At 42.8% G+C, this 18,371-nt stretch overlaps 1 protein-coding gene across 1 annotated transcript in view; it reads right to left on the reverse strand.

Moving 5' to 3' along the window:
* LOC144690419 (uncharacterized) overlaps positions 1-14,170 on the reverse strand; it is a 36,148-nt gene extending 21,978 nt beyond the window's left edge. The window contains exons 1-2 of the mRNA XM_078557914.1: positions 13,719-14,170; positions 11,438-11,591 (exon numbers count right to left, since the gene is read on the reverse strand). Of these exons, the coding sequence (XP_078414040.1) occupies positions 11,438-11,591; positions 13,719-13,876 (312 nt within the window). The 5' untranslated portion in view covers positions 13,877-14,170. The remainder of the gene's footprint in view (positions 1-11,437; positions 11,592-13,718) is intronic.
* Between the last annotated feature and the right edge of the window lie 4,201 nt (positions 14,171-18,371).

Genomic DNA, 18,371 nt, shown 5'->3' on the forward strand with positions numbered 1-18,371 from the left:
GGATCTCAGATCAGAAGAACAATGTGTGGAATCTGTTTGGGTGAGCTAAGAAACAGCAAAGGGCAGCAGATATTTGTTGGAGTTGTTTATGGGCCACCAAACAGTAGTGGTAATGTGGGGCATGGTATTAATCAGGAGATGAGAGAAGCATGTAGCATGGGCAATACAGTAATCATGGGTGACTTCAATCTGCAAACAGACTGGGTAAACCAATTGAGCATTAATGCTGTGGAAGACGAGTTTCTGGAGTGTGTTAGGGATGGTTTTCTAGAGCAGTATGTTGAGGGGCCGACTAGAGGACAGACCTTTTTTAGACCTGGTATTATGTAATGAAGAAGGGTTAATTAATAATCTTGTTGTAAAAGAACCTTTAGGAATGAGTGATAACAATATGATAGAATTTTACATTATGTTTGAAAGTGAGGTAGTTCACTCTGAAGCAAGGGTGTTAAAGTTGAATAAAGGAAATTGGTGAAGGCATGAGGGACAAATTGGCTGAAGTGGATTGGGAAAATACATTAAAAGGTATGACTGCACATAGGCAATGGATAGTCTTCAAAGAACTATTACATGGCTTACAGCACCTATACATTCCTTCAAGGTGCAAAAACCCCAAAAAAAGTCAGTCAATCGTGGCTGACAAAGGAAGTTAAGGATTGTATAAGATTAAAAGAAAAGGCTGATAAAGTTGTCAGTAGTAGTAAACCTGAGGATTGGGGTTTTTTTAAGAATACAGCAAAGGAAGACCAAGAAACTGGTAAAGAAAGGGAGAATAGAATATAAATGCAACCTAGGAAAAAACAAAAACAGACTGTAAAAGCTTCTATAGGTATGTGAAAAGGAAGGGTTTGGCTAAGACAAATGTGGGTCTATTACAGGCAGAGTCAGGAGAATTCATAACAGGGAATAGAGAAATGGCAGAGAAGCTAAATGATTACTTTGTGTCTGTTTTCACTGAGGAAGATACAGGAAATCTCCCAGATTTAGAGACCCAAGGGACTAGGGAGAATGAGGAGTTGAATGAAATTAGCATAAATAAGAAGGTTGCACTGGAGAAATTAATGGGACTGAAAGTTGATAAGTCCCCAGGACCTGATATTCTGCATCCCAGGGTGTTGAAAGAGGTTGCTACGGAGATAATGGATACATTGGTGATCATTTTCCAAAATTCTATTGATTCTGGAATGGTGCCTGAAAATTGGAAGGTAGCAAGTGTCACCCCACTATTTAAGATAGGAGGGAGAGAGAAAACAGGGGACTACAGACCTGTTAGCCTTACATCAGTAGTCGGAAAAATGCTCAAACCTATTGTAAAGGATGTGATAAATGGATACTTGGATAATCATGACCTGATTGGGCATAGTCAGCATGGATTTGCAAATGGGAAATCCTGTTTGACGAACTTGTTAGGAGTTTTTTGAGGAAGTTACTAACAAAATTGATAAAGGAGAGTTGATGGACATAGTACACTTGGATTTTCTGAAGGCTTTTGATAGACCTCCACAGGAGGCTGATTAGCAAAATAAAAGCAGATGGGATAGGAGGCAATATATTAGCATGCATTAAGGATTGGTTAACAGGCAGAAAACAGAGAATAGGAATAAAAGGGTCAGTCTCGCATTGGCAGTCAATGACTAGTGAGGTACTGCCAGGATCAATACTTGGACCCCAGCTGTTCACAATATATATCAATGATTTGGATGTGGGGACCAAATGTAATATTTCCAAGTTCACGGATGATACAAAGCTAGGCGGGAATGTGTGCTGTGAGGAAGATGTAAAGCGGCTACAGGAGGATTTAGACAGATAGTGAGTGGGCAAGAACATGGCAGATGGAATATAATGTGGGAAAATGAGAGGTTATCCATTTTGGTGAAAAGGAACAGATGTGCAGAGTATTTCCTAAATGGCAAGAGATTAGAAAGTGTAGATGTACAAAGGGACCTGGGTGTCCTTGTCCATAAGTCACTGAAAGTTAACATGCAGGTGCAGCAGGCAAGTAGGAAGACTAATGGAATGTTAGCCTTTATCATAAGAGGATTTGATTACAGGAGTAGTGAAATCTTGCTTCAATTGTATAGAAGCTTGGTTAGGCCGCACCTGGAGTAGTGTGTGCAGTTTTGGTCCCCTTACCTCAGAAAGGATTTTATTGCCATACAGGGAGTGCCAATGAAGGTTCACTAGACTTGTTCCGGGGATCATGGCACTGTCTTATGAAGAGAGATTGGGGAAACTGGGCCTCTATTCTTTACAGTTTCAAAGAATGAGAGGCTATCTCATTGAAACCTACAAAATACTTAAAGGAATAGACAGGGTAGATGCAGGAAGATGTTTCCCCTGGTTGGGAAGTTTAGAACCAGGGGGCACTATTTCAAAATAAGGGGGAAGCCACTTTGGACCGAGATGAGGAGAAATTTCTTTACTCAGAGGGTTGTGAATCTTTGGAATTCTCTACCCCAGAGGGCTACGGAAGCTCAGTCATTCAGTATGTTTAAGGTAGAGATTGATACATTTCTCATTAACCTAAAGGGTTATGGGGATAGTGCAGGTAAAAGGCATTTAAGTGTTCGATAAGCCATGATCGTATTGAATGGTGGAGCAGGCTCGATGGGCTGAATGGCCTTCTCCTGTTCCTATGCTGCCATGATGATGCTATCAGGGATGCTTAAGTTCATATCAACTGAGTGGCTCCCAGTGTTGTTCAACATCCGCCTGCTATTTGCTGAAAAGCCATTGTGCTCCATAAGATATGTTATGACCAATGCAGTTGGTAAAACAGTTATTTAAAAATCCCAGAGGGAAACTTTAAACAACTGTCATAACCTATAACTTTAAGTGTTATGTTTGAGATGCGACTCTAAATTCAGGAATCAGACCACAAGTTCAAGGTTTTACATTAAACTAAATTAAACATTTTATTAAATTTACACAGATTAAAATATATATATATATATATATATATACACATACACACACATGGCTACAAATTACTACTATCATAACTTCTAACAAATTCCAAAACTAATCTCCATTAATTAAGGCAACAGCAACCCATAGGCTTGAGCAAACACCAGGCAAACCATTTTCACCTCATGAATTCAAAATGAGGTTCTTTTCACTTTGGTTCCTTATGCAGCCAGTTGGAGGCTTGTAGCTGCCTTTTGATCTCACATGGCCTCTGTTCTGCACACCCAAAACTGAAGTTATACCTACCATCCCCATTGTATTAACAACCTCTGACCTAAACCTCTCTAACAATAAAACCCCTTTCATAGTACCAATTTTATTAGTAATATAAACATATTGCTTGTAGCTGCTAGACAGGCTTCAGTTTTCACCCCACTTATTGAATGCTCTATTCAAAAAAATGCAAATACACACTCTCTCTCTTACATATCAAAACTAGTACACATCAAAGCACCCAAACTAGCTGGCTTTAATCCAATTAAGACACACCCACAGACTAAACCTCAATTTTAGAAGAAAAATATTTTCCAAAATATTATATATAATAGCTTCATGACAGGTAGAAAAAGATCATGAGCAACACCGTGGTTCCCATTCATGAAAACTTTAAAAACCCAAAGTACTAATAACTGTGCCAACGAAAACAGTGACTAATGTTCATGCATTTGGTATCAACCCACTATCTCGGACACAAGCAGCACGAAGAGCCAATAACTCACCACTGACCCAAAGTAGGTATCCTTAGCTTCAATGTCCCTCAGGGAAGTGGACAACATGCACCCAAATCCATACGAACATATGAATCAGGAATTGTTTTTAATTCATTCATGGGATGAGCATCACTGGCTTGGCCAGCATTTATTGGCCATCCCTAACTGCCCTTGAGAAGGTGGCAATGAGCTGCCTTCTTGAATCACTGCAGTCCATGTGGTGTAGGTATACCCACAGTGCTGTTAGGAAGGGAGTTCCAGGATTTTGACCCAGCAACAGTGAAGGAATGGCGATATATTTCCAAGTCAGGAAGTTGAGTGGTTTGGAGGGGGCTTCCAGGTGGTGCTGTTCCCATGTGTCTGCTGCCCTTGTCCTTCTAGACAGTAGTGGTCGTGGGTTTGGAAGGTGCTGTCTGAGGAGCCTTGATGAGTTCCTGCAGTGCATCTTGTAGATGGTACACACTGCTGCCACTGTGCATTGGTGGTGGAGGGAGTGAATGTTTGCGAATGGAGTGCCAATCAAGCAGGCTTTGTCCTGGAAGGTGTAAAACTTCATGAGTGTTGTTGGAGCTGCACTCATCCAGGCAAGTGGAGAGCATTCAATCACACTCCTGACCTGTGCCTTGTAGATGGTGGACAGGCTTTGAGGAGTCAGGTGGTGAGTTACTCGCCACAGGATTCCTAGCCTCTGACCTGCTCTTGTAGCCACAGTATTTATATGGCTAGTCCAGTTCAGTTTCTAGTCAATGGTAACCCCAGGATGTTGGTAGTGGAGGATTCAGTGATGGTAATGCCATTGAACGTCAAGGGGCGATGGTTAGATTCTCTCTTGCTGGAGATGGTCATTGCCTGGCACTTGCGTGGCACCAATGTTATTTGCCACTTGTCAGCCCAAACCTGGATATTGTCCAGTTCTTGCTGCATTTGGACATGGACTACTTCAGTAGCTGAGGTGTTGCAAATGGCACTGAACATTGTGCAAATATCAGTGAAAACATATCAGTGAACATCCCCACTTCTGACCTTATGATGGAAGGAAGGTCATTGATGAAGCAACTGAAAATGATTGGGCCTGGAACACTACCCTGAGGAGCTCCTGCAGTGCTGTCATGGAACTGAGATGATTGACCTCCAACAACCACAACCATCTTTCTTTGTGCTAGGTCTGACTCCAACCAGCAGAGAGTTTTCCTCCCGATTCCCATTGACTTCAGTTTTGCTAGGGCTCCCTAATGCCACACTCGGCCAAATGCTGTCTTGATGTCAAGGATAGTCACTCTCACCTGACTTTTGGAGTTCAGCTCTTTTGTCCATGTTTGAACCAAGGCTGTAATGAGGTCAGGAGCTGAGTGGCCCTGCCAGAATTCAAACTGAGCATCAGTGAGCAGGTTATTGCTAAGCAATGCCACTTGATAGCGCTGTTGATGACCCCTTCCATCATTTTACTGATGTTCGGGAGTAGACTGATGGGGCGGTAATTGGCCAGGTTAGATTTGTCCTGCTTTTTGTGTACAGGACATAGCAGAGCAATTTTCCACATTGCTGGGTAGATACCAATGTTATAGCTGTACTGGAACGGCTTGGCTAGGGACATGGCAAGTTCTGGAGCACAAGTCTTAAGTACTACTGCTGGAATATTGTCAGGGCCCATAGCCTTTGCAGTGTCCACTGCCTTCAGCTGTTTCTTGATATCACGTGGAGTGAATCGAATTGACTGAAGACTGGCATCTGTGATGCTGGGGACCTCCGGAGGAGGCGGAGAAGGATCATCCACTCAGCATAGGAATAGGCCATTCAGACTTTCGAGCCTGCTCCATCATTCAATAAGATCTTGACTGATCCGATAGTGGCCTCAACTTCACATTCCCGCGTACCCCCAATACCCTTTGACTCCCTTGTTAGTCAAGAATCTGCCTTAAAAATATTCAATTACCTTGCCTCTACCGCTCTCTGGAGGAGTTCCAAAGACCCACGGTCCTCAGAGAAAAAAAATTTCCTCATCTCATTCTTAAATGGGAAACCCCAAATTCTTAAACCATGTTCATAGTTCTATTATCTCCCAAAAGGGGAAACATCCTTTCAACATCGACCTTGTCAAGTCCCCTCAGGATCTTACATGTTTCAGTCAGATCACTCTCATTCTTCTAAACTCTAACGAACACAGGCCCAGCCAGTCCAACTTTTCCTCATAAGATAACACTCCCATGGCAGGTACCAGGTGAGTGAACCTTCTCTGAACTGCTATCCTTTCTTAAATAAGGAGATCAAAATTGTACACAGTACTCTAGATGTGATCTCACCAACTGTAGCAAAACATCCTTACTTTTATATTCCATTCCCCTTGTATAAACAATAGCATTCCATTTGCCTTTCTAATCACTTGCTGTACCTGCATATTAACTTTTCCATGTGCCAGGATACCCAGATCCCTCTGTACCTCAGAATTCTGCAATCTCTCTCCATTTAAATAATATGCAGTTTTCAGTCTTCCTGCCAAAATAGACAAGTTCACATTTTCCCACATTACACTCCATCTGCCAAATTTTTGCCCACTTGCTAAACCTATATCCCTTTGCAGGCTCCTTATCAACTTACAGATACGTAGGAAAGTGTCATTAACAAATTTAGCGACCATACATTCAAACCCTTCATAAAAGTCATTGATATAAATTGTAAATAGTTGCGGCCTCAGCACTAATCCCTGTGAATACGCTGCTCTAAGAAACTGTCCCAAAACCACTCCACACAGGGCAAGGACTGGTTGACCTGAACAGCCTGTTTCCATGATATATTTCTGTATAATTCTATGGAAGCCAACAACAGCTGGATCATTATTCTTAGATATGCTGGTAACTAGAAACAAACAAGACAAAAGCAAAACACTGCGGATGCTGGAAATCGGAAATAAAAACAGAAAATTCTGGAAAACCTCAGCAGATGTAGCAGACTCTGTGGATAGAGAGACAGAGTTAACGTTTCGAGTCCATATGACTCTTCATCAGCTCTGAAGAAGTCATATGGAAGTAGAGTCATACGGACTTGAAACGTTAACTCAGTCTCTCTCTTCACAGACGCTGCCAGACCTGCTGAGTTTTTCCAGCATTTTCTGTTTTTAGTTTATATTAGAAACAAACACAGTTCAGTCTGTTAAACTGAACTGACTGAATGAGTGACTGCATTCTCGCACACCCGCCCAACCCAAAACTCAAAATGAACAGCCAAATCAGCAGTTTCAAAGCGAAGTTGAAAAATCACCAGTTTGAAAAACAAAACCAAAGGAGGCAGCTCATCAGGATAGTGCTGAGGCAGATCTATCCTGGTCCTGGAACAGAGACCCAGCTGGAAGCTAGGGTCAAACTGCAGACAAGAAAATAAGTTGTGTTGATTTTTGTATTACAGCTCAGTAAATAAACAGTGCTAAAGAAACAGTGAACAAAATAACCTCTCAATACACCAGAAAGCACAACAGATACTGTCTGACTGTTTCTTTGTTTGACTCCTGTTTGTTCTATAAAATTAAATTCAAGCTCCCCTGGTGTCTCAGCAAACTTATCCAGTGAGTAACTGAGCCGTATGACCATGCAGATCCCGGGTACAAGCTCTGGTTTGAGCTGAGTAGGCGGATGTCAACAGGCGTGCTGCATTTGCCCTCAACATCCAGGAATACTGAGGGCAAATTCTGCCAGGGTTCCCACCCTTAACCTTCAAAAAGGGAGAAAGTTGGGAAAAAATGAAAGGGTAAGCTCTTGGTTTTATTTGAAACAGTGTACCATGTACCTTCCAAACACGGAAGTCCATATTTTAGACAGTAGTAATCATCAATTTCTTTCCCTCTTTTCTCCTAAAAATATTCAACATCATGCTGGAGAATTGAACCACAAGCACAACAACCCTCCCATGCCTTGCCAAAGTGGCCATCCTGACTCCCAGGCAAATGCATTTTCCAGCAGGGATCATTGATTGCAATAAAGGAGCCAGAATGTTACTACAGGCTGAGAAACTGAGATTGGGATTTTCTGGTCTGTGTGGTTCAGTGAGAGTGAATTTATAGTCTACTAACTGCCCATGCAATGGGGTAATACACACAAATTCATATCCAACTATAACTACCTAACTGCTGGGACTTAAAACATTTGTTCATGGGTTGTGGGTGTTGCTGGCAAGGCCAGCATTTATTGCCCATCCTCAACAGCTCTTGAGAAATTAGTGATGTTCATCAACTGCTGCATCCACTAGAGTGTAGATATATCTGCAGTGTTATTAGGGAGGGAATTTCAGGATTTTAACCAAATAACAGTGAAAGAATGGTGATATATTTTCAAGTCAGTATGGTGTATGACTTGGAAGTGGTGGTGCGTCCATGTACCTGCTGCTGTTCTTCTTCTAGGTGGTAGAAGTCATGGGTTTGGAAGGTGCTGTTGAAGGACCCTGAGTGAGTTGCTGCAGTGCATCTTCTAGATGGCACTGTGTATCGGTGAAGGATGAAATGAATGTTTACGGTGGTGGGCTGCTTTGTCCTGGATGGTGTTGAGCCCCTTGAGTGTTGTTGGAGCAGCACTTGTCCAGACGAGTGGGGAGTATTCCATCAGACTCCTGGCTTGTGCTTTATAGATGGCTGAAAGACTTTGGGAGTCAGTTTCCAGCTTCTGATCTGCTCTTGTAGTCTATCATTTCTATGGCTGGTCCAGTTGAGTTTCTGGTCAATGGTGACGACCCCCCACCCTCCAGGATGCTGACAGTAGGGGTTTCAGTGATGGTAATGCTATGGAATGTCACGGGGAGATGGTTAGATTCTCTCTTGTTGGAGATGGTCATTGCCTGGTACTTGTGTGGGGAGAAAGCTACATGCCACTTAACAACACCACTGCATATGAGCACAGACTACTTCATTATCTGAGGAGTTGCAAATGAACACTGCAATCATCAGCAAAGTATGCCCACTTCTGACTTTGTGATGGAGGGAAGGTCATTGCTAAAGCAGCTGAAGATGGCCTAGGACACTGCCCTGAGAGGCTCCTACGGCCGAGATGACTGGCCTCCAAAAACCACAACCATCTTTCTTTGAACAAGGTTTGACTCCAACCACCAGAAAAGTTTTCCCCTGATTCCATTTTACTAAGTTCCCTTGAGGCCACACTCAGTCAAATGCTGCCTTGAGTCAAGGCAAGTCACTCTCCCCTCACCGCTAGAATTCAACTTTTTTGTCCATCTTTGGACCAAGGCAGTAATGAGATCAGGAACCAAATGGTCCTAATGGAATCCAAACTGAGCATCAGTGTGCAGGTTATTGGCAAGTGCTGCTTGATAGCACAGTTGGCTTCCATCACTTTGCTGGTGATTGAGAATTAACTGATGGGGCGGTAATTGGCCAGATCAGATTTGTCCTGCTTTAGGTCAACAAGATATACTTGGGCAATTTTCTATTTTGTCAAACAGATGCCAGTGGTGCAGCTGTACTGGAAGAGCTTGGCTAGGAGTGCGGCTAGTTCTGGAATACAAGTCTTCATCACTACAGCTGAGATGATGTCAAGGCACATCGCCTTTGCTGCATCCAATGCACTCCAACAGTTTCTTGATATCACATGGATTGAATCAAATTGGCTAAAGACTGGTGGCTGTAATGCTGGAGACCTCAGGAGAAGGTCCAGATGGATCATGCACTCAGCATTTCTGGATGAAAATGGTTGCAAATACTTTAGCCTTGTCTTTTGCACTCATGCTGAGATCTGGGGATATTCATGGAGCTCCGGATAGTTGTTTAATTGTCTGTACCATCCGTGAATGGGTGTGGCAGGATGCCGAGCTTTGAACTGTTAGTTGGCTACAGGATCGCTTAGTTTTGTCTGCAGCACGCTGCTTCCACTGTTTAGCACAGCTTACATCTAGTCTTGTGTTGTAGCCTATGGCAGCTCATTTTTAGATATGCTCCTGGCATGCTCTCCTACACTCCTCATTGAACCAAGATTAACCCTTGGCGTGATGGTAATGGTTGAATGAGGGATATGCCAGGCCATGAGGTTACAAATTGCAGTGGAATACAATTCTGCAGCTGCTAATAGTCCACAACACCTCATGCAAGCCCAATTTTAGCTAGATCTATTCTGAATCCATCCCATTTAGCACAGCGAAGACAGGACTCCATCTCCACAAAGACTGTTCAGTGGTCATTCCAATCAAATACTGTCATGGATAGATGCATCTGTGGCAGGTGGATTGGCAAGGACAAGGTCAAATCAATTTTTCTCTCATGTTGGTGTTCTCACCCCCTAAAACAGGCAGCTATATCCTTCAGGACTGTACAGACTTTCCACTACCACTGCTGAAAAAACAGGAACCAAAACACAGCCATGACTTTAAAAACAACCACACTCATGCATGACATTTTTTTTCTGCTATTCCTTCTCAAGACAGGTTTTATGATTAAAATGCAGACTTACGTGCACTGTATTGTAACCACTTCTGATAGAAGTTAAGTAGCATGTTGGTGATGCATCCACTCAACCAAATAAGAGTGTGACATTGGGACACCAGGAATAAGTATCAAAAATAAGAGGCCCAGCAGAAATTAAGTAACTGAGCTGAATGACAATTCCTCATAAAAATACCCTCATACTCCTGAGACAATGGCTGAGGTAGCGTTGTAGTCAGGTTACTGAACTTGTAATCCAGAGGGAGAAACAAAAATACCTGGAAAAACTCAGCAGGTCTGACAGCATCTGCGGAGAGGAACACAGTTAACGTTTCGAGTCCGTATGACTCTTCAACAGAACTAAGGAAAAATAGAAAAGAGGTGAAATATAAGCTGGTTTAAGGGGGGGGTGGGACAGCTTTTGTTTCTGTTTTGGATTTCCAGCATCCGCAGCTTTTTGCTTTTATTGTAATCCAGAAACCCGGACTAGTAAACTAGAGGCCTAACTCATGGGCTGGATTTTACAATCTCCTGCCAGTGTGTCTGAAGGCAGATGGGGGCTCATAAAACAAAGCAGGTGGCCTGAGCACCCACTCCAACCGGTCCTCCCAAATTACAGTGGGTGGAAAGGCAGCCCTGCCCACCCTGAGTCCAAATGAATCTCTAAAGTGGCCAGTTAAGGCCTGTCCAAAATCGCAGACTGATCTTCAAGTCCAGGCTCCATCAATCTTCTTCTCAGGGACTGCCTGCAGTGGCCACCACTTGATCCTGGCGCTGCTGGGACTGCAGAGCTGCCAGCCAATCACAGCTCTCCAGAGCAGGACTTCCTCTGAGGCAGGGGTGGAAGTCCAACACTAAAGCAATTAAGGCTGTTCCCTGCATATTATCACTGCATGGCAGTGGCTTTCGAGCGGGTGGACCGAAGACCGACTCTTCACAGAATCCTTTTCGATCGGGTTGTGGGAAATATGGCACCCCGTAAAATCCAGCCCATGAGTTCAAAATCCCACCAAGGCAGCTGGGGAATTTAAATTCAATTAATTAAATTAAGTCGGAAATAAAAAGGGGACATCAGTAATGGTGGTCATGAAACTACTGAATTGTAGTCGAAACCCATCTCGATCACTAATGTCCTTCAGGGAAGGAGATCTGCTGTCCTTACCCTCCACGTGACTCCAGTCCCACAGCAATGCGGTTGACTCTTAACTGCCTTCTGAAATGGCAGAGCAAGCCACCCAGTTGTACTCAAGAGGCAGCTCACCACCATCTTCTCAAGGGCAATTCAGGATGGGCAATAAATGCTGGCCTAACCAGCAACACCCACATTCTGAGCGCTTAAAAAAAAAAGTACCTTCTCAGGGCTTGATGGCAAGTCTGGCACTGGCACAGTTTTCCAATCTGACACTTCCATGCCCGGAAACACAGATTTTATGAAAAGAGCCCAGATGTGGTCAGTCTCATTCAAATCATCGTTGTTTGGCCAGCTGGAAACAGCAAGTGGCAGCCTGTAAGGACAAGGATTTAGTGTTAGTTGTAATTGTATAATTTGTGTGTTTTTTCCTAAATCTCCAATTTTCTCCTCCTTTGTAGAAAGTGCCATCTCACTCACTATGATACTGATCTGCAAGTCACCCACTGCTTTCTTACCCAAGAGAATGGTTCCAGGGATGAGGAACTTCAGTAATGGAGATAGATTGCAGGACTGTTTTCCTTAGAGGAAAGACGCTGAGAGGAGATTTGATAGAGGTATTCAAAATCATGAGGGGCCTGGACAGAGTAGATAGGGAAAAAGCGTTCCCACTCACGAAAGGATCGGGAACCAGAAGGCACCAATTGAAAGTAATTAGTAAAAGAAGCAATAGTGATAGGAGGAAAAATGTATTCACGCAGCAAGTGGTTAGGGTTGATATGCACTGCCTGAGAGTGTGGTGGAGACAGGTTCAATTGAAGCATTCCAAGGGGAATTAGACTGTTATTTGAAAAGAATGAATGTACTGGGTTACGGGGAGAAGGCAGGAGAATGGAACTAGGGAGTTGCTCATTCAGAGCCAGTGCAGACACGATGGGCCAAATGGCTTCCTTCTGCAACGTAACAAATCTGTGATTCTGTGAAGTGGCCATTATTCATATGTGAGCTTTTACAGAGTATCCAGCTGCAAGGACATCAGTCAAGTGTGATTGTATACTCAGCAAGCATCTAGTAGGAAATTACTGGATAGTGATAATGAGTAAGAACTTATGTTCATTCATATTATGCAGCAGAGACATGACAAATTGTAACACCCCTCTCACTGCCCCCAGATAATCTAGCATAAACTTTTTACGCTTTATAGAGTGCATATGCACAACTGTTCCTGATGCCTTTCTGGTCAGTGGTAGGAGTTACAGTAGTCCTCAATGTTCTGTTCATTTATCAGCCATTATTATTAAAATTCTCATCAGGAACTTTAATCTTGAACCTTCCAGAGATTTTATCTGAGCTCCTCACTAGTGTCAACTTGGCTGTTAGGAGCACTCCCACTTCTGAATCAGAAGATTCTGGGTTCAAGCCCTACTCTGGGATGTGTAATCCATTAGTTGTAAAGAATTTGTGTCTTGAGTGTGTAAAAGGTGCTATATAAATGGACGCTCTTTCTTTGAAAACATAACCAAGGCTAACACTCAGTCCAGCATCGAGCGAGTGCAGCACTGCCAACTGTTGACCTTGAGATGTCAAAACAAACACCCTCTGCTTATTCTGCTTGTTCACATGGTTATTATTCAAACAATGTACTGGATCTATTAAGAGAAGATTCTCCTAGTTTCCTACCAAGGAACAGACTGACCAGTCATCCATCCCATTACCACTTGTGTGATCTTGCTATGTGGAAAACCGCTGCTGTATTTACTTGCACAAGTCTTTGCACTTCGAAATATTTAATGATAATATGAAGTGTTTTGAAGTATTTGAAAGAGGATAAGATACTATGTAACTACATGTCTTAACATTTTAGAACCAATATGCTATTATACTTAAGCCAGAACACTTACAAACATTAAAATGAAGGCTGTCAGAACTAGATATGTAACAATTTCCATATTAAACAGAGTTAGGCAAAGCACAAGTGAAATATTCTGTAAAACTATGTACATTGTTCACAGATTTCCCTTTTGATTTCATGTACACGATGGCGGGTTTGATTATAAACTTAAAGCTTATGCTTAATCAGGATCTTAGTTTTTTTTTTAAAAAAGAGGTATGAATACAAAACGCAGGTGATGCAGAACCGCCCCCAATTAACCGTAGATTCTCGGCCATCACAGTATAAGGTGAGGTGTCAGCTGTGGCTCAGTTCATAGCACCCACGCCTTTGAATCAGAGGGTTGTGGGTTCATGTCCCACTCCTGGAAACCAAGAACTGTGAACGTACTCAAAAGAGTTGCAATCTGTGACTGTTGATAACTCGAAAAGAGTATAAGGTACAGCCCAGAAACAAGACTATTCAACTCAGCAGAATTGCACTGGCGTTTATCTCCTCAACATTCATGTATTTTTATTCCTCCTCAGTTTGGTCCTTTCATCTCTACAGTTACTTTGGCCCTACTTAAACTTAAATGAGAAACTAAACGAGGCCTGCGCCGCGCTAACTTACCCCTTCCTCTCAGGTCCAGGCTCCTCTTTGGGAGGATCGTTACCGGCTTCTTCAATTAGGCGGCAGACATCTGTGAGCCGGGGGCTGGGGTGCAGCTCCCTCTGGGGCTGGACGGTAACTCTCTTCCGCTTTAACTTTAGCTTCTTCTCTTCGGCCATGTCAGCAATTAAGTGGCCAGATCTCAACAACAAGGTAACCGGCTGGGTTAACAGTATAACTTCTATCTGCCTCGAACAAATTCAGTCCCCACTGACTCCTCACCGGAGTGGATCTTAAACCTCTCGCCGCCACCGCCGCTCCTCTCGATCCTTTTGTTACATTCCGACTGCCACCAGCTGTTCAAATGTTACAAACTCAGCGCCAAAAAAAAAATCCCCGCGCTTGGTTAAAGCGGGAAGGTCTTCTTTAATTTCCTAGCAGACTCCAAAAAAAATTTCAGTGACATTGCAGCAAATGCTACAAGTAAATTATACCATCGTTCACGGTTTAGAAAATCATATTGGAAAGATATGATTTTTGGTTGCTCCACTTAAATAGTTTACTTTCAATGATATATCTTTTGTACCTTTTTCCCTGGTGACTCGGTGCACAATAGCTGCACGGTAAGGTCTCACATTCCTGTTACTATCTGCAACAAGTTAGCACAAAATGAGCTATTATTCCAGCTTCTCATTACTATCCACCAACTCTACTGAAAAAATGTGCCTATATGAATACTTGATTAAGAACCAAATTGGTTTCATCTGTGATCTTTTTCCTCTGGTTAGGCTAAATTATGTTTTGTCGCGAGTATAACAGCCTGCAAATTCCCTGCATATTTTTGCCCAGGAATGTGCACAATTTGAGGACAAATTGAATACTCAGTCTATAAGATTGTGGAACTTTACGTTTTCCTGCTATTGGGCTTGCTCAGAAACTCTTCAAATTACAACCAGAATCTTCAGGAAAGAAGGGGAAATTGCTGTAAGGTGGTTTTGTCACGCTAAGAGATCTGGAGGCTTGTGTGGTTGAACGTAAATTGTTTCTTGTTAACGTACAACCATACACATTTTCCAGGTATAGCTCTAACTGGGTACTATCTCCATGCTGCTTCTCTACACACACAGTCCACTATCATGTGACTACACCCCAGTCCCACACTAACCCGAACACCCTTATACTATAACCCCAAGTCTTTACCCAAACATATTTACAATACAATCTTTATTTCCATGCTACCCCTTCTTCCTTGCACCCGCCAAGTATCTGATTTTATAAATTCAGACAGTCTTGAGCCTTGACAATTCTTTCAGATCTTTCTTGCCACGTTTGGCAGAATGGTTGTCTCAGTTGCTTTCGTTTGACTTTGCCGGTTTGGTGTTGAAATTGTAGTACTTGGTGTTTCCAGTACTTGGTTGTCTCCATTTCATTCACTTCTTGTGCTCCTTCAAGTTGAATTTCTCCTTATCAACAACCCGTTTGCTTTATTCAGACACCCTGGGTTTGTCCTGTTCTTTCTGAAGGGAATGTTCACTCTGTTCATTCCAAGAGTGGCCTTTGGTTTTCTTTCTCTGTAGGGTCCACTATGTTCTTGCTGGACGTTAACATTTCAAAAATGGAACCTTCATTTTCACGTTTCACAATTTTAGCCAAATATTTGTTTACTCTCTTATTTTCGGTTCTTTTTCAAGCTTATGAATCTTTTCATTCAGCTCAGCAACTACTCTGGTGAGTTCAGTTGTCTTTGTTTCAGAGTTATTTGCGGAACCCTTATACAAGCTTAACTATTTCACTTGAGCATTTAGTTCCTTTCGGCATCTTTCTTCCATGGTCACTGACTGCTCCTTAGACTAGTTGAATTTACTCATTAGATCCTCAATCTGTTTCTTAGAATTTTCCTTTTCTGCTATTAAAGTCTGGATTTGCTCTTCCCCACACTGCATCTCATCTTTCGGTTCTTCAGATTGAATTGAAGTTCAAGAATTTCACTGTTCTTTTCACAATGAAGTTCATTTCATCAGTTTTAGTTAATTTTGCATTCAACCAACTGATCAGATTCTTCAGAAATCCCTTTTTCTGTTCCAGACATTTTTCACAATACTTAATAGAGACTTATGATACTTGAAGTTCATTAAGTTTTAATTTTTCATCTTCCATTCGTGAAAGTTGGTTTCCTATATGAAACAGTTTTTCCTTAGAGCTTAATTCCTGTGTGCTGTCCTCCAGGCTCACGTTCTTTAATTGCACTTCTGCTAATTGTTTCTGAGACTCTTCACGCTCCTTTGTGAGAGCTTCTACTTTCACTTGAGTATCCTGCAGAAGTGGTAGAGAACTCCTTTTCTGACAGTCAAATTGGAGCTGCAAGTTTTCTACTTTTTGTTGCTCCTGTACACAAGAATTCCTCATCTTTTACTTTTCCTCCTGCAGTCTTTTGCTTTGCAGATTGAGTTCTGCATAGTCTTGTATCTCTTGACATCCTCCTGGAATATAGAACATTGCTGACTCTTCTCTGCCAAATGGTTCTTCAGTTCTATCCAAATGACAAATTCATTTTGCTTCTCCTCGTAATTTTGCAGAGGAACAAGCTTTGACCTGAGGGATCCTTGTAGCATGTGAAGGTCCTTCAACAAGGTTTCCTTTTCTTTGCAAGCTCAATTGTTTTGTCTTGACTTTTCTTCTAATTCAACAGAGTTTCCTAGACTTTGTTCTGCTGTTCTTCCATTCTGCTGTTCAAGACATTCTTCATGCTGCTGAAGGGCTATGTACTGCCTTTGCATTTGATCTTGAAGGACAATTAGCTGTTCTTTCAACTGTTTATTTTGTTGTTAACCTCTTGCCAATTCATGCTGTGCCTCAGTGCGTTGCTTTGTCGTTGCTGATAGTTCCAACACAGCTTTTTCTGAAGTAGTATTCCACATCTTTTTTAACTCCTCACGTTTTTCTGGGGCCATGTATTGATTCTTCAAAGAGTCTTTCAGCTCAGTGACTTCCTTGAGTATCATTTCTACCTGCTTTTGTGCCTGTCTGTACTTCTGGTTGAGTTCTTCCAATTTAGCTTTGATATGAATATTTTCCTGTGGAACAGTTCAATTTTCATTTTGCAGCTTTTGTTTCTTTTGGGTTACATCAGATAGCTGTCCTTCATTCACAGCCACCTGCTCACTCCACACTACCACCTGCTGTTGCAGTTTAATTTTTTTTTAAATTCATGAGATGTAGGCATTGCTGGCTAGGCCAGCATTTATTGCCCATCCCTAATTGCCCTTGAGAAGATGCTGGTGAGCTGTCTTCTTGAACTGCTGCAGTCCATGTGGTGTAGGAACACACACAGTGCTGTTAGGAAGGGAATTCCAGAATTTTGACCCAGCAACAGTGGAAGAGAGGTGATATATTTCCAAGTCAGGAGGGGACTTCCAGGTGGTGGTGTTCCCATGTGTCTGCTGCCCTTGTCTTCTAGACAGTAGTGGTCATGGGTTTGGAAGGTGCTGTCTGTGGAGCCTTGGTGAGTTCCTGCAGTGCATCTTGTAGATGGTACACACTGCTGCCACTTTGCGTTGGTGGTGGAGGGAGTGAATGTTTGTGGATGGAGTGCCAATCAAGCAGGGTGCTTTGTCCTGGATGGTGTAAAACTTCATGAGTGTTGTTGGGCTGCACTCATCCAGGCAAATGGAGAGCATTCTCTCTTGCTGGAGATGGTCATTGCCTGGCACTTCTGTGGCGCAAATGTTACTTGCCACTTCTCAGCTCCAGCCTGGATATTGTCCAGGTCTTGATACATTTTGACATGTACTGCTTCGGTATCTGATGAGTCGAGAATGATGCGGAACATTGTGCAATCATCAGCAAACATCCTGATTTCTGACCTTATGGTGGAAGAAGGTCATTGATGAAGCAGCTGAAGATGGTTGGGCCGAGGATCCTGAGGAACTCCTGCAGTGATGTCCTGGGACTGAGATGATTGACCTCCAACAGCCACAACAATTTTCCTTTGTGTTAGGTGTGACTCCAGACAGCGGAGAGTTTTCCACCGATTCCCATTGGCTCCAATTATGCTTTGGCTCCTTGATGCCACACTCGATCCATGCTGCCTTGACGTCTAGGCAGTCACTCGCACCTCACCTGTGGAGTTCAGCTCTTTTGTCCACATTTGAACTCTCACCTCACCTCTGGAATTCAGCTCTTTTGTCCACATTTGAACTAAGGCTATAATGAAATCAGGAGCTGAGTGGCCCTGGAGGAACCCAAAATGAGCATCAGTGAGCAGGTTACTTCTAAGCAAGTATCACTTGATACCACTGTTGATGGACCCTTTCCATCACTTTACTGATGATCGAGAGTAGACTGATGGGGTGGTAATTGGCCTGCTTTTTGTGTACAGGACGTACCTGGACAATTTTCCACATTGCCGGGTGGCTGCCAGTGTTGTAGCTGTACTGGAACAGCTTGGCTAGGGACACGTCACGTTCTGGGCCACAAATCTTCAGCCATTTCTTGATATCACGTGCAGTGAATTGAATTGGCTGAGGACTGGCACCTGTGATGCTAGGGACCTCGGGAGGAAGTTGAGATGGATCATCCATTGGCACTTCTGGCTAAAGATTGTTGCAAATGCTTCAGCCTTATCTTTTGCACTGAGGTGCTGGGCTCCCCCATCATTGAAGATGGGATATTTGT

The sequence above is a fragment of the Cetorhinus maximus genome, chromosome 15 (genome assembly GCF_964194155.1).
Source record: "Cetorhinus maximus chromosome 15, sCetMax3.hap1.1, whole genome shotgun sequence".
Classification (NCBI taxonomy): Eukaryota; Metazoa; Chordata; class Chondrichthyes; order Lamniformes; family Cetorhinidae; genus Cetorhinus; species Cetorhinus maximus.